At 39.4% G+C, this 14220-nt stretch overlaps 1 protein-coding gene across 1 annotated transcript in view; it reads right to left on the reverse strand.

Moving 5' to 3' along the window:
• The window catches only part of LOC109985098 (collagen alpha-1(XX) chain), a 33430-nt gene that overhangs the window by 7243 nt on the left and 11967 nt on the right, over positions 1-14220 (reverse strand). Inside the window, exons 6-27 of the mRNA XM_029277630.2 lie at positions 13364-13561; positions 12638-12805; positions 11394-11513; positions 11093-11257; positions 9424-9582; positions 9158-9330; positions 8579-8708; positions 8290-8435; positions 7727-7856; positions 7447-7586; positions 6270-6396; positions 5951-6090; positions 5715-5847; positions 4889-5034; positions 4628-4757; positions 3827-3943; positions 3566-3712; positions 2736-2792; positions 2270-2308; positions 2003-2141; positions 782-924; positions 398-507 (exon numbers count right to left, since the gene is read on the reverse strand). Of these exons, the coding sequence (XP_029133463.2) occupies positions 398-507; positions 782-924; positions 2003-2141; positions 2270-2308; positions 2736-2792; positions 3566-3712; positions 3827-3943; positions 4628-4757; positions 4889-5034; positions 5715-5847; positions 5951-6090; positions 6270-6396; positions 7447-7586; positions 7727-7856; positions 8290-8435; positions 8579-8708; positions 9158-9330; positions 9424-9582; positions 11093-11257; positions 11394-11513; positions 12638-12805; positions 13364-13561 (2957 nt within the window). The remainder of the gene's footprint in view (positions 1-397; positions 508-781; positions 925-2002; positions 2142-2269; positions 2309-2735; positions 2793-3565; positions 3713-3826; positions 3944-4627; positions 4758-4888; positions 5035-5714; positions 5848-5950; positions 6091-6269; positions 6397-7446; positions 7587-7726; positions 7857-8289; positions 8436-8578; positions 8709-9157; positions 9331-9423; positions 9583-11092; positions 11258-11393; positions 11514-12637; positions 12806-13363; positions 13562-14220) is intronic.

The raw sequence follows: 14220 nt of genomic DNA on the forward strand, positions 1-14220 counted from the left end.
CTAAAGTTTGTGTAAAAGTGAAGCAGGTCTTTAGTCTTTCCCTCAGATCCAAACTGTTAATGTTGATACAAATCTGACCTGTAAATACAAATAAAGTATTTCATGGATTGCTATTCAAGCGATGAATAGTCAGTAATACAGAAATAATATATTCATATTGTGTAGTATATAATGTTTCAGATATTGATCTTTGCTATATATTGAGTCAAAACCATCTCTTTAACCTTTCCATCATTTCATATTATTATGAGTTTTAAAAAGTCTAATAACACAAAGGTGAATAAGTGTCACATTGGATGGATGGAAAGATTGCTACTCAAGCTAACATGAAATCAATTAGAATAATTATTATTTTTCAGCTTAATAAAAGTGAAGCTTCAGTCCTCTTTTCTCTCACCTTGTGAAAACTGCCATAGAACAGTCTGTGGACCTGCCGCTGGTCAAAACTTAGCTTCTGTACTTCTCCTCTGTAGTCTAGACTGAAATACACCAGCTGCTTGGTCGTAGCTGTAAGAAGGACAAAAACAGAGGAAAATATTCAGCATAAAAAAAAACTTTAGAGAAAGACAGAGAGATAAGATGAAACAGAAGTAGCACAAAAAATTGACAATTTAAAGCTAGAATTGTGGAATGATTGGAAACACTACTTTTAAAAAAAATAGAAAGGAAGGTCTCTAAGAAGTTGTGAAAATGGGACATCTCATCAGTGCTGTGAGACCTTGATGATACAAAATGAACTTGTGTCGTTTTAGAGAAAGTGACATTCAGAGGTGTTACTCACGGTCGAGCACTATTCCCATCATGGGCTGGAAGTCATTATCAGTCAGCTGCCAGAGGGCGAAGGGCTCTCTGGGTGTATCCTGCAACAGGCGGAAGGCTATGCTGATGGTGTGCTCCGGAGAGAAGCCTAAAGGGTGGATAAACCTGAAGGGGGAGAGGAAAACAAGAATGAATTCATGTAAAGGTAGAGGGACTTGCTCCGTCCCATCTTTTAATGGAACCGTTTACGTTAAGATAAAAAAAAGTTACATATTTACAATTCCTGAATGAGGACAGAGAGAAAACATTGTAATGTGAGGTGATATATTTCACCTGCAAAGCAGCACAGAGTAATGCTACTGGTGACAGTTGTTGCCTTTATATCTAGATCATCTATATAAGATCACACAGGTTTCACATTGGTCTCATGATACAAACGTCGACACTCCCACCCACTCGCTCGTGGTGAATTTTCTTGAGTGATACCTGCTGTGATCACACATCTGCCCACCCTGACTTCTTGCTGAAATTTTACTAGAAGGCTGGCAGGAAAAAGTCAGAATAAAATAAAGGCTGAAAAGATTTGGCCTTTTGCGTTCACACATGGAGCCCAGAACATTTCGGATACATTTCCACGAGTGCAGTGCGTGCGATCGCAGACATTTGGCTCACAGCCCGAAGAGAGGTGCTGCTCTTTAGACTTTTCTTTTCACACATGATACATGAGCACTTGTATCATGCTTTCCTCGTCTCTTGAATATTCAGAGTGCTTTTTACATGTAGGTCAGACAATGATGGCAGACGCTGCAGTGTGAAACATCCATTGGTATTAACTTATTCCATTCACACACATTCACATGCCGCAGACCAAATTTGGGGCCCTGTGTCCTACCCAAGGACACTTTGACATGTGAAGCAGGAACTGGGGTTCAAACCACCGACCTTCCAGTTGAGAGAAGACTGACTCTACCACTGAGCCACAGCCTTAATCGTGTACCAGTAAATGAATGAGCTAATGATACCAAATTTGTTTGTTTTAACCAGACTGTTAACATGTTTAATTCTGCTGTAAAAAAAAGGCATTTTAACATTTAACACATAACTAATAGAGATTTCTGGGTTTTGGAGACAGCCTCAAGTGGACACTCAAGGATTTTTTTTTTTCTTCAGTTTTTTGCACTTCCACATTTCTTTTTCAACAAAGTAGAAGTCATAATAAAATCAGTCGGAGGGGTGATCTCACTTGGTGCTCTGTGTCAGTTGGACGTCTTTGTACAGAGTGAATGTGGGCAGAGTGTTGAAGACAAAAGGCTCAGCTGCCACGCCGTCCACCGAAGAGTGAGCCTTCTGAGTCAGACCAAAAGCTTCCATCATGTCATATCCTGAGATTTCAAACACGTGATAGAAATAAATCATGTGTAACATTTGTAACAACATGAGGCAGATTATTAAATCTTTAAATCTGATATGTCATGGAGGAAAAGTTATGTGTGAGAAGAGCTTGTCTTACCTCTTACAATGCTGTTTCTGATAGTGACTTCAGGGCAGACTGCAACACATAGGGCAGTGTTACATCATTATGAACTCCATAGAAACCATTAGTTAAAGAGATTTATTTACTATTTTCAGGCAACACAAACACACACACAGCTATTGGCAATCCATTTTAGGAGGGTTTAAATACATTATAACAGCAAATGTATATGAATTGAAAAATGAAGAATGAAGCCAATCCTCATGATTACTAGGACTTGTTTTTCAAAGACGCAAAATGACATCAGGACATCAAATAAATATAAAAACAGATTCATTTCACAGTAAGACCAGACCTGCAGGAGGTTTTTGGTACTCAAACACAAAGAAAGTCTGCTCAGTTTGGACCCAAACAATGTTCCAAATGTATTTGGACATTTGTACATTACACATGTGATTAATGTTCATGTCTCTACAGAAAATGAGAAATGGTTCAGGCTTACCTTCGTTATGAATAGGATACAGCCGCGGAGAGATGGGAATTCTTGACGGAGCTGAAGCTGTTTCAGATTTAAAGAAATCATTAATTTGGTTAAAATACAAAAAAAGGTTAAGACTGTAACAGATGTCTGCTTAAGGATGTGTAGTTTGGCTTCATTTTTATTTTATTTGTTTGGGGCCATTAACTCCGTACCCCCTTCTCCCATGTTCATAGCTTGTATTGGTGTGTGGAAGGATATTTAAAAAAAACAACTAATAAAGGCAGGACCGTATAATCATGTTGTATTATGGAGCCTTTTTAACTGAAGGACTTTCAGTATATTCAGATTCTGAAATCTTTAGGACCATCTTGTGTTGTGTGACATATGACCAAAGTTTTGATACTACAAAAGGTACAGGAAGCCATCTGCAGGATTCCAAATCTTAGCCAAATACAGAAATATTAGTAATATTATAAGTAAGTATACAATATGAATGTTTGCCTTGGCTAAGAGGATATGATCTTGCACTTTTCCATATTAACATGTATGCCAGCACGTTGATGACACAAAGTCATAAAAGTGTATTACTTTTCAGCTGGAAGAAAACAATATATTAGCTTTTCTTTGATACAAGTACAGGGGGCTCCAATTAAAAAAGGAAGGGAACCCCTGGTCTAGATGAACCAGTGAGTTAGTTATATTTTGTGGAGGGAACACCTAGAATTATTGCCACGTGTAAATATTGCATATACTGTATTGGTTGAATTTAAATGTGCAAGCCTGGCTTTCATGGTTAGCCAACTACCTTCGACTTTGAACATACTGTGTGTGATGCAGAGACCAGATCACACCTGTTGGATGGAGAATGGAGACGGCAGAGCCTTCTTCTGATCCAAGAAGAGAGTGCACGTTGATGCGATACAGAGTTTCTGGTTCCAGATCATTGAAACAGTGACTGCTGGTGGACTCGTCCACAGTTTCTTCTTTTGTTTGTTTGTCTAAACACAGGGAAGACATAGACCACAAACATACACAACAACGCATCGATTAACAGTGCTTTATTTAATTCAGGGACATTTCTGAAAAATGACACAGGCTCTATAACGGATTACCTTTGACAGACTGGATGACGATGCGATATCCATCAACAGCAGACACAGCTCTCCAGGACACACAGATGCTGGAGTGGTCTGACCTGACCACACTCACACTGCTAACACGCAGACTGGCTGTAGAGACAGTGGGAGACAGATTTTTTTTAGATTTCAGAGGGCTCCCTCTGAAACAAAAAAGACTTGCATACAATTTCCCCGCGGGCAAAAGAACTTACCAAAACTATAAACAATCTTTTCTAATCAGTCGAGTTCCCTTTCGAGACAAACTGCTATTTTTTTTTATCCAGCATTTGTAAGCAATAACTACTTAAACATACCCTAAAATCTGAAGTATCATCTAAAAGGTTGGTTGCATCCTATATACTTAAGGGACCAAGATACCATCAAAAAATGTGGACACACGCACCATCATGACTGTAGGTGCAGCATCACCCACTGCATTGGGATTGAAAATGTGCCCCAACTCATTGTGTATTACAAGGTGTAATGGGAAACATAGTGACACAGACCAGGCTGGCAGTGCCACTTTTTACCATCTTTTCTCCCTCCATAGGTCATAATCATGCATTTTAAAAAACATGGTATTCAATGCATGTGGAGTGCTGGTTTGATTGAAAAGACATCATAATTAAAGAAACAAAGCGACCAGCGGAGGTAGGCAAAGAGACTCAGGGCAAACAATATTCCTTTACCCTCCCAGCAAGGAAAAAGCTATGGCCTTTCACATATAATAACTGCCTTTCTTATAGTAGTGATTTTCAAAAAGGACTGTGTATTCTTTCTGTGTGTTGGACTCACTAGTTTTGCCCTGAGCAGATCCACTGCCTCCTTCTCTGTTGCGGTACTCAGCGGTGACCAGGACGCTGTAACGTGTGTCTGGCTGTAATGACTCTAGCACCACCCGCCTTTCACCTCCCGAAACCAACACCTGTACACAACAAAGACACTCAACGGTAAGCTTTGAAGTAGAAGAACCATTTGTTCAAACAGTGACAGAGCGACGGTTTAATGTAATCTGTCAACATGCAGGACAACGAGGCCTAAGAAGTAGCAATTCACCATTCTGTCCTGACTTTCGGCTCCAGTTAGCGCAGTGTAAGATACACGATACTGAAGGACATGAGCATTGGGGGGTATCCAGGTAACCACCATGCTGACTGCAGTCTCCTCAGAGACAGATACACTGGATGGGCCTCCTCCAGACACTGTACAGATAAAACGAAAAATCAGTGACATTTGACCAATTAATTGAAATTCAGATTAGTTTTAGGACAGTGTACAATCTGTTGCACATGGTAGAAAGGCGCATGTGCATTCAAGGCATGCCACACTGCCCTTCTGCTAATTAAGTGGCACTTATACTGAACACAAAGCAAAGCATAAAGTACAAAGGGTTTGTATGAGCCACTTATATGCATCATAGTTCTGTTTTAGACACAACATGAATCAAATCAGTGTATCCTCTTTGATGATTTAAATCATCAGAGGCCCCAACAAGATTGGAGATGCAGCAATGCAAAACATTATATGATAAAAGGTTCAATGCTGAGCAAAGAAATTATCAAGTCTATCTCACAGATCCTCCTCTTTAGCCCTTATCCTGTTACTCCCAGGTCTTTAGGTGCTATTCTCAACAAATCCACCAGAGGCCCTCAGACTTTCACTGTCTCCTGACTGGTCCACCTATCTAGACAAAGTATTCTTCTTATCATCATTCATGCTAACACCTTAGCTTCTTTATTGCATATACAAATTTTCCCACAAATGAGAAATGACCTCACCTGAGTAATACAAATTCCCCAACAACAGAGGGCGCTAAACACACTGAGGTTAAACAGGCTTAATATATATTCTCTTTATGACTGTGTTGGTGTGTTTGACTCACATGTGCTGTATCGTATGGCCACAGCTTCACTCTGAGCTCCGTCACCGTACAGCGCGGACAGAGAGATCTGGTATTCCTTATCGTCTTCTACTCCCTCAAGGATCACTCCTTCACTCTCACCACTCACCTTCAGCTACAATAAACAGACAGGGACAAAAAGCACCATTTGATTCAAATCATATTCACTTTATTGAACATCTTACACATCACCTATGCATCTAATAATTCATATCCACCTGTCTCAGGTCTCCGCTGTTGAGAGAGATCCACTTAATGAGGTAGGAGACGACATCATCAGCTGCAGCCTCCCAGCGCACAGTGATGTCACTCCCTGAGAAATTAGTCACCCTGAGGTCTGATGGTGGAGGCACCTTCACTAGGAGATAAATACAAAGTGTGAGAAAATAGAATGTTTCTTTTCTCTGCTGCTCTGTTCAAAATGAGTTTAGAGAGCCTCAGTGAGGTTAAAAATCTCTTTTTAGAGAGTTTCCTGACCAAGACAGGCAGCAAGATAGACAATGCCTTCAAGCACAAGTGTGTATGTGTCTGTCTTACACGTGGTGATGTTACTGGTGAGTGCCACAGACAGGCCTTGAGGGTACTGAGACTGGACTGAGACGAGATATCTGGAAAGAGAGGACAGGTTCTGCACCATCACTGAGTTCAGCCCTGTTACATCCACCTGAAAAGAGATTGAATATGAAATGTACACTTTGCATTAACACTGGTTTATACACAAGCAACACTTTCACTGGTGAAGAACATTTTTACTATGCAAAAAGATTTATGAGCCATATCTTAAACTCTTCAACTGAGAATAACATTTGTGCATGGTCAGTTAAAAATCTGGTTTAAAAAAGGTCATAAAATAGGATCTTTCACGTTCCTATTCTTAAAAGCAGCGGACATGCTGTAACTGGCTTGTTTTCAGTCTGTTGGGAGAGAGACACATGTTATGACAGTATTTTCATAACTTTATAACTTCATAACTTGGCGCCAGATAATTATCTGTGGTCTCATTTGCTGTTGTAACAATAACTTCTACATTACATTAATTCCAGACGCTTTACTTCTGATAGACCAAAACTGTGTACTGAGTTAATGTGTGCACAGACTGAAGGAGTTTACAATACACACTGCTCTTCTTCAGAAATAAACCTTTTTTTTTTAGCTTTTAAGTGTCTAGTAAAAGAAAATGCTTCGTGTCAACACAACTTTTGCGTACATTGAAACGAAAGTAGAGAACCCACCCATGTTTATAAAAAGGAAACCAATCTAAGCCACATGACTATGTGTGATATAAAGTAATCTCTACTAGCATTTCACACACCATAAGAAAGACTCTGCAGCTTTACAGCAGTTCTTCAACCTGACACACTTTATAAAAAGCTCATTTTTGATGCATATCTGTTAAAAATTAATATCTTTTAGTGCAGTTAGTTAAAGTTAAACTTATTTATCTTCTGATTCAAAGCTGTTTTACACATTGCATTTGAAGACTGAGAACGGAAGGGAAAAAAGATTTTTTTATGGATGTTACAGCCTGCAATGATTCGGTTCCTCTGCATTATGTTGGCCTGAAACCATAGAAATAACAGTTTCTCTGAATAAAAGCCTCACAGGAATGGTTAAAAATATATTTTTTTATAAAGTATGATTATCTTTATCAACAAAAACAAAATCTGAGTTCCGGGCATTGTTTCGGGGTCAGATTGTTGTTGTTTTTTCTCACCTGTTTTACGTCGCTGCCATGGTTGGTGCTGTAGATGATTCTGTGGGCAGGGACGTCCACAGCTCCAGGAACCCAGCTCACCCTCATCATACTGTGGGCGACCATCGGGAATGAAACACTCACTGGTGGTGGAAGAGGGACTGTGGACAAAACCGTTCCATTTAAAACAGGATGGAAGAGGAACATAAAGGCAATGACTGATTATTGGGCCGTCAGTGTACTAAAGGGATTTATTCTCTTAGTGATCCTTGATCATCTTAGTTTGAGAGGTGTTTCATACGTGTGGTGGCGACAGCAGTGACAGGATCACTCGGGTCCTCGTCATAGAGGGCGTAAAGAGTGACGGAGTAGTCTGTTGATGGAAGTAACCCTGCAAGCTCCACCACTGTCTGGTCCGCCCTGAATTTCTCCTACAGCAATGAAGAAAAAAACAGTTAAAGTTTTTTTGTATAATACTTCTTTCAGCAGTTTTCAGCATGTCTGCCCACATCAATTTGTGATGGAACGGTGGCTACATGGTAACAAACCTCCAGACAATCCTTAATGTAAGCTTACAATGAATTTCTGTAGAGAAGTGCTTACAAACAAACATCAGAACCTGATTTTATTACTAGGGGGCGATTCAGGGGAAACAGGGATTTGCTGATATTTGTATTTATTAAAACTATTGAAGACAGCAGGCATAGCTGTGATTCAAAGGTAAGAATGATGTGGTCGTCATTAACGCAGAAATGGCCAAACATTTTACTAATTGTCTCATTTGTTTATAATTCTCAATAAAGTATAGTTATATTTACCTGAATTTGTCCATGTGTATCTTTTTTTTAAAGTTGGAGGTCTTACCTCCTTGGCGTCATCTGGCTCTCCGTGGTTGAGAGCTGAGTACAGGATCATGTATTGCGTCGCCTCCGGTGCTGCATCCCAACTCACTCTCAGCTTGCTGTAAGAGGAAGGAGTCACCTCCAGGTTGGTAGGCATGCCCAAAGGCACTGAGTGACATGAGAGGGAAAAGAAAAGATGAGCAGAGAAGTAGAGGATCAGCAGAAACAACAGTGTTTTTTCTTTTCATGCCAAGGATGAAAATAAAAATAAATCTCTTAAACTACGATGATTAGAATGACGTCAGACTTACATGTAGTGACAGTTCCTCGTAGCGCCAGGCCAACATTGTCTTCATACACAGGAAAGATGGACACGTGGTACAGTGTTTGAGAAGAAAGGTCTTTCAGAAGCACCGTGGACTCAGAGCCGGCCAATACCACCTAAAGGCAGAACATCACGTACACTTACAATTTATGCATTAAACATTTTTATTTTGACATTAAATATTCTGTTATAATATGTATTCATTTCAAATGAAGGCTACTCGTACAGAAAATGCGTTTAATTTGCAAACTAAATGAAAGGGAATTAATAAATGAATAAATTGAAAGGCGATCAGGGCTCATTGACCTGGTGTTGTGTTCTCGGTGACTCTGTTAGACAAGTTACCATGGAGAAGACAAAAACAAAAACTAAAAACTTAATCCACACATTCCTTTAAAGAGAGCTCAAACTTCATGTACTCAAGAATTTGAATACAATGTAAAGTAAGATTTAGAGGCTTCATGGAACTGACATTCTTTAAGGCATATCTAAATAAATGTGTTTTTGTCCTCAACCTAACATGACGATAATTCATGTGAATTAAAGATCTATTCAAAGATCTAACCTCCTGTGGACTCTGACCCTCGGCGCTGTGGTAGACCACTCTGTACTGTTGGACTGACTTGGCAGGATTGGTCCAGTGAAGCTTCACCTCTCGTGAACCCAGTTCAGAAAACCGTAGATCCATAGGACTTGGGTAAGAGAGGGCGGGGTCTGCTGTAGGTCCAGGATCCATTCCTAAAAAAATAAATAAAAAAAAGCAAGCAACTCTGAATGAGCACATTAAACCTCAACACGACAGACCTACACATTGATAGGCAGATAGCTCACGTTTAGAGACTCCACGGTCCTCTATCCTCCCACACAGGATGTGGACCAGCCTTGCCACCAGTTTACTGAGCAGAGGGAAGTCATTCACATTGTAGACATTCAGATCCACCGGCTCCGACGCCACTTGTCTCAACTCCGCTTCATCAGCGTTCTTTACACCTGAATAACACAGAGTTTTTAAAGTGGTTCAATCGGTGAAGCACAAGAAGAAAACACAGATAGCAAAAAATGCCTTTAAACACCGAGCAATGAGAACATGTCAGAAACTGCATTGTATCATATCAATAAAACCACATCAGCTTATTATTGGTTACACTCCTCTAAAAGCCCCGTGGCTGTATCAACAAACAACATTTTTTATTATTTACAGTCGAGTGTGCACAGAAATGCAGGTGATGATGGGACTGCTTTAAAGTAAACATGAGCCCTAAAAAGTGCCAGAACAGGGATGGGCTACTATAATTACCAAGAGGGACACATAAAACGTTTAATTTAAGGTTACTCTCAATTAGACAAGAACAGTTACTTTTCATTAATTGAACAAAAGGGAAAAATGTAACAATTTCATTTCATTTTCAGAATTGTTTATAGAGATGGGACAGATCCGATCTAATATTGTCAACAGGTCCAATATTGACGCTATTTACGTATCAGATGTTGGACTGAAGGTGCAGATCCACGTCACCGATCAAGAAAGACATTTTAATCGTACAGTCTCGCTTTGAAGACATTCAGGCAGAACTGCCCACAAATATTCTACATCAAGATGACAAGATGAAACAGCTCCATCTACAGTATATGATAGAAAGTACAATTATTTCACTTCAGATTATAATATTTAATTTGAAAACCTTACTGTTGTTGCTGCTTCCTGTTCGTATGTGAAGCAATCACAAAGTTAAAAACATTTATTTGGAAACATTTACATTTTTATGCATTTTTATTCTTTTATTTATTTTTGCTCTTTCAATAAGAAATACAATACTGGGATTTCGACCTATGTGTGTGTTCATGTTCATTAAACAGAGTGTAAAAACTTAATTTCCCCTTGTGGGATTAATAAAGTATAAATTATTATTATTACTACAGCTTTGTGTCGCCTTACACATGATACCAACAACAACAATAACATTAACTATTATTTTTTTTAAATCGGGTCATATGTATCCGAATCGTATCTGAATTTTTTTTTAAAGTGGATCAATACATCTGTAAATGTTTTTACATTGATATTTTTTAAAACTCAAATGCAAATAGTAATACTTAATTTAATCAGCAAAACAACATTTAAGACAATTTGAGCTTCTTTTTCAATGCAATGAACAGACTATTTACTGTTATTGAAGTTTATTCTACTACTTTCTACTTTTATTTTATTTAGTTATGCTTCATCAGGGAGTTTTGCAGAAAAAAATGACCAGTAATCAAAGATTATTATGTAAAAATTCAATTTCTTATTTTCTAATGCTTCTACTATTTAATTTTGTTGTTGTTGTATTCGGCAACTTAAGTTGAAATACTTCACGGCAGATTTTGTCATATTTTCTAAATGTTTACACTTTAACATTTGAAATGGACTCACAGGCCGCATTAACTGATAAAGGGGTCCACATGTGGCCACAGTTTCCCGTCCCTGTGCTAGAAGATAGAGTGTTCTCTTCAGTCTCACCTACAGCGATGATCTCCACACCGGCGTTCTTTAGCCGGTTTGCCGCAGCAATGGCATCATCCTGAGATTTCCCATCAGTCAACAAGACCAGAAAAAACGGTACGTCTGCCCTGGCACCTGCCTCTGGCCTCATGTTCTCCTCCATGACATGAAGCAGTGCCTGACCTGGACATAAAAGAGTACATATATTCTGCTGTGTACATCATGTATTTATCAGGAGCTAATGTTAGAACAAAAAATGTCAGGATTGAGACACAGAAACAAATGAGCACCATGTTGTAAACGTTTGATGTGTGTTTACCTGTAAATGTGTTTCCTCCTTTATATCTGAAATTCCTCACCGCCTCTAACAGCTGGTCTTTAGTGGTGAAGTTGTTGAGCTGCCACTCTGTGCGTGGATCTCCACTGTACTGGGTCAGACCTGGGACGAATCAAATATTGTACAAGATTAACAGATTTGTTTTGTTTCTGTGTGACATGCTATTGTGTAAAGTGAAAACACATCTCTTTTTCATTTCATTGTATCACCTTTTAAGAGGAAAAAAATAAATATTGAGCTTATGATGTAGGCAAGTGATACTCCATTTTAGACCTTTTCAATCACATGCCAAAAAATGAAAAAGAAAAGTAGGTGTAATGTTGATTTAAGGTCAATCATTTTACAAAGAAGATGCTGTATGATTGCTGGCCATTGACATGCTGTATCGTAAAAACAATGGCGTGAGGAGCAGCTTAAAGATGATGAAAGGTAGGAGTAACAGAATGAGGGATGAAGTTCAAAGGGTACGTATAATCTTAGGCTGAAGTAGTGGCATGAATTGTGTATCAGTCCTACAGCTTTGTTAGTTCCTGCCTGATATCAAGTGAGTACAAGGTGGTTGTAAGTGTTTGCACGCTGGCTTTAATGGTGTTCCTTGCAAGTGATTGGCTGGTAAAAGGTGGTTACTTCAGGAATGATAAGTAGTCATTTAGTGGCTGCTAATGTGTCCTGGCTGGTTTCTGGGCTTAAAATAAGTGGTTTAAGGGTGTTCCAGGTGGTTGCTGTGGTCATTCTCTGAGGTGTCTAGGTTGACTCTAAAGTAAGAACCTAGAGTGTTTGTTTAAAGTACGGGTGTTTGAGGCAACAGTAGCTTGGCGATTATGTCGCATTTCCCAAGTACAGAGGCTGTAGTCCTCGATGCAGCGGCCGTGGGTTCAAATCCGACCTTGGCCCTTTGCTGCGTCTTACCCGCCCTCTCTTTTCTCCCAACATTTCCTGTCTTCAGCTGTCCTTTAAAATAAAGCCAAAAATGGCCAAAAAAAAAAAAAACGAGGGTTTGACTGGGGTGTGATCACAAATAACTCACCATAGGAGGACCAATTGGTCAGTCATCATGAACATTTTTCAAAAAAATCAAGCCCTAGCTAATCTAAGTTACAATATGGTGGTATATAAAAACATACACATAGTTCTTGTCATGACCTACTGTATACAACTCTTCAATCCCTTAACATTCAGTTTGAACGATAATGTGAGAGAAAGTTCCCACAAACTCCAACCCTCACCGATTTGAATGTGGTTTGGTCCGATATGAAAGGGTGTCATCAGGCCCTCCAAGAAGTCTCTGACCCGTCTGAAGTTGGTGCGTCCGATGCTCCAAGAGCCGTCCACCAACAACATGACGTCCGCTGCTGCATTGCTCTCACACTCAAATGGCCTCCTCGGAGATATACCTTGATTAAAGGCAGAACATATTTGAACAAATCAAAGAACTGGGTATATTCTCTGTCATTTGTGCACAGTTTTTAAATGGGCAAACAGAGAGTTTTATGAATTAACTCAGGCATAAAGTGGATGCAGGTGTTGAAATGTGGGCGAGTGACGACTATGTACATGTGTCGACATGGTGCAAACATGAACAGGAGCATGTTTCAATGCATGTGAATATCTGTGTGTTCCCCTTAACTATGAATGAGAATGAGAGAGGACACATGCAGCCCTGCAGCGGAACAGGACGGCCTGTCATTATCCTTTCTTCTACCTGTCCCTCCCTTGACTGAACACTGTCATCACATTTCAAACCGACACTTACTGCAGCTCTCAACTCTTGTTCCTGACTCTTTAAAAGAGGAAAGACAATAACAGCCAGACGTTCTGATAACAAGCTTAACTAACTGAAGGAAGTTGTGATAATCATTACTGTAATGTTTTGGTTCTTTAACGTAACAAACGTCACAAAAATAAGCATTTAGAAGTCTTTTATTAGTCTAACACTGGAGAGCAGAGGTTACCTGTAACTGGCTGGGTAGGGAACGTTGTCTTCCGGGGTTTCTCCTCTGCTGCTTTGCCCTGCGTCGTCCCCTGCTCTTCTTTTTTCTCCATCTTTGTACGGTCTCGTTCCTTCTCTTTCTTTCTTTTTCTCTTTTCTTTAGGGTTTGTCTCTGGGGTCTCATCAGGAAGCTGAGAGGGGGTTTCTTCAGCTGGGGGATCTGGAGAAGAGAGTAAACAGGAAGATGAGTGAGGTTCTAGTAAGATAAACATCGATTGATGCAGGGAACAGTTGAAGCTGAATGTGACAGGAAATCTTTTTACATCAGCTCTAACTTCAAACATATCAAAGGGACACGTGAGAGAAACATTATTTCACTGTTAACACATAAACACAGGGCTCCAGGCCTACCTTTCTTCCATCTCGTTCCAACTTTTATTTCCTGTGTTACACCTACTGCAGCTGGTCTATTATTAATGTGTGTGTGTATTTGGCTCAAAGCGTTTCGGTGTAAGCGTTCATGAATACTGTATACTACACATAATATACTCGTGTGTTCTAGTTTGATTTTAAATTTGTGCTTCCGTGCCACATAGTGTAATAACGACAAGCCATGGAAGACCAGAAGCAGCTGTAAGCCAGAATTAGTAAAGAAAAAAAAACTATAACCTACAATATTTCATAAAATATCAAATATCCTCTGATAATATATATAAGTTTGGGTGTTATTATAACTATTTTTTGTCACCTTTTTTCCCTTTTTCTGTTCCAGAAATGCACTGGATTTTTGGGAAATTATAAAAGAAAGTAGCGAGAGTATTTTAGGGTGCAAATTCAGGAGGCACATCTGACAATACAGCATGGAGACGGATTCACAAA

Source organism: Labrus bergylta, chromosome 12 (assembly GCF_963930695.1).
Source record: "Labrus bergylta chromosome 12, fLabBer1.1, whole genome shotgun sequence".
NCBI classification, from domain to species: Eukaryota; Metazoa; Chordata; class Actinopteri; order Labriformes; family Labridae; genus Labrus; species Labrus bergylta.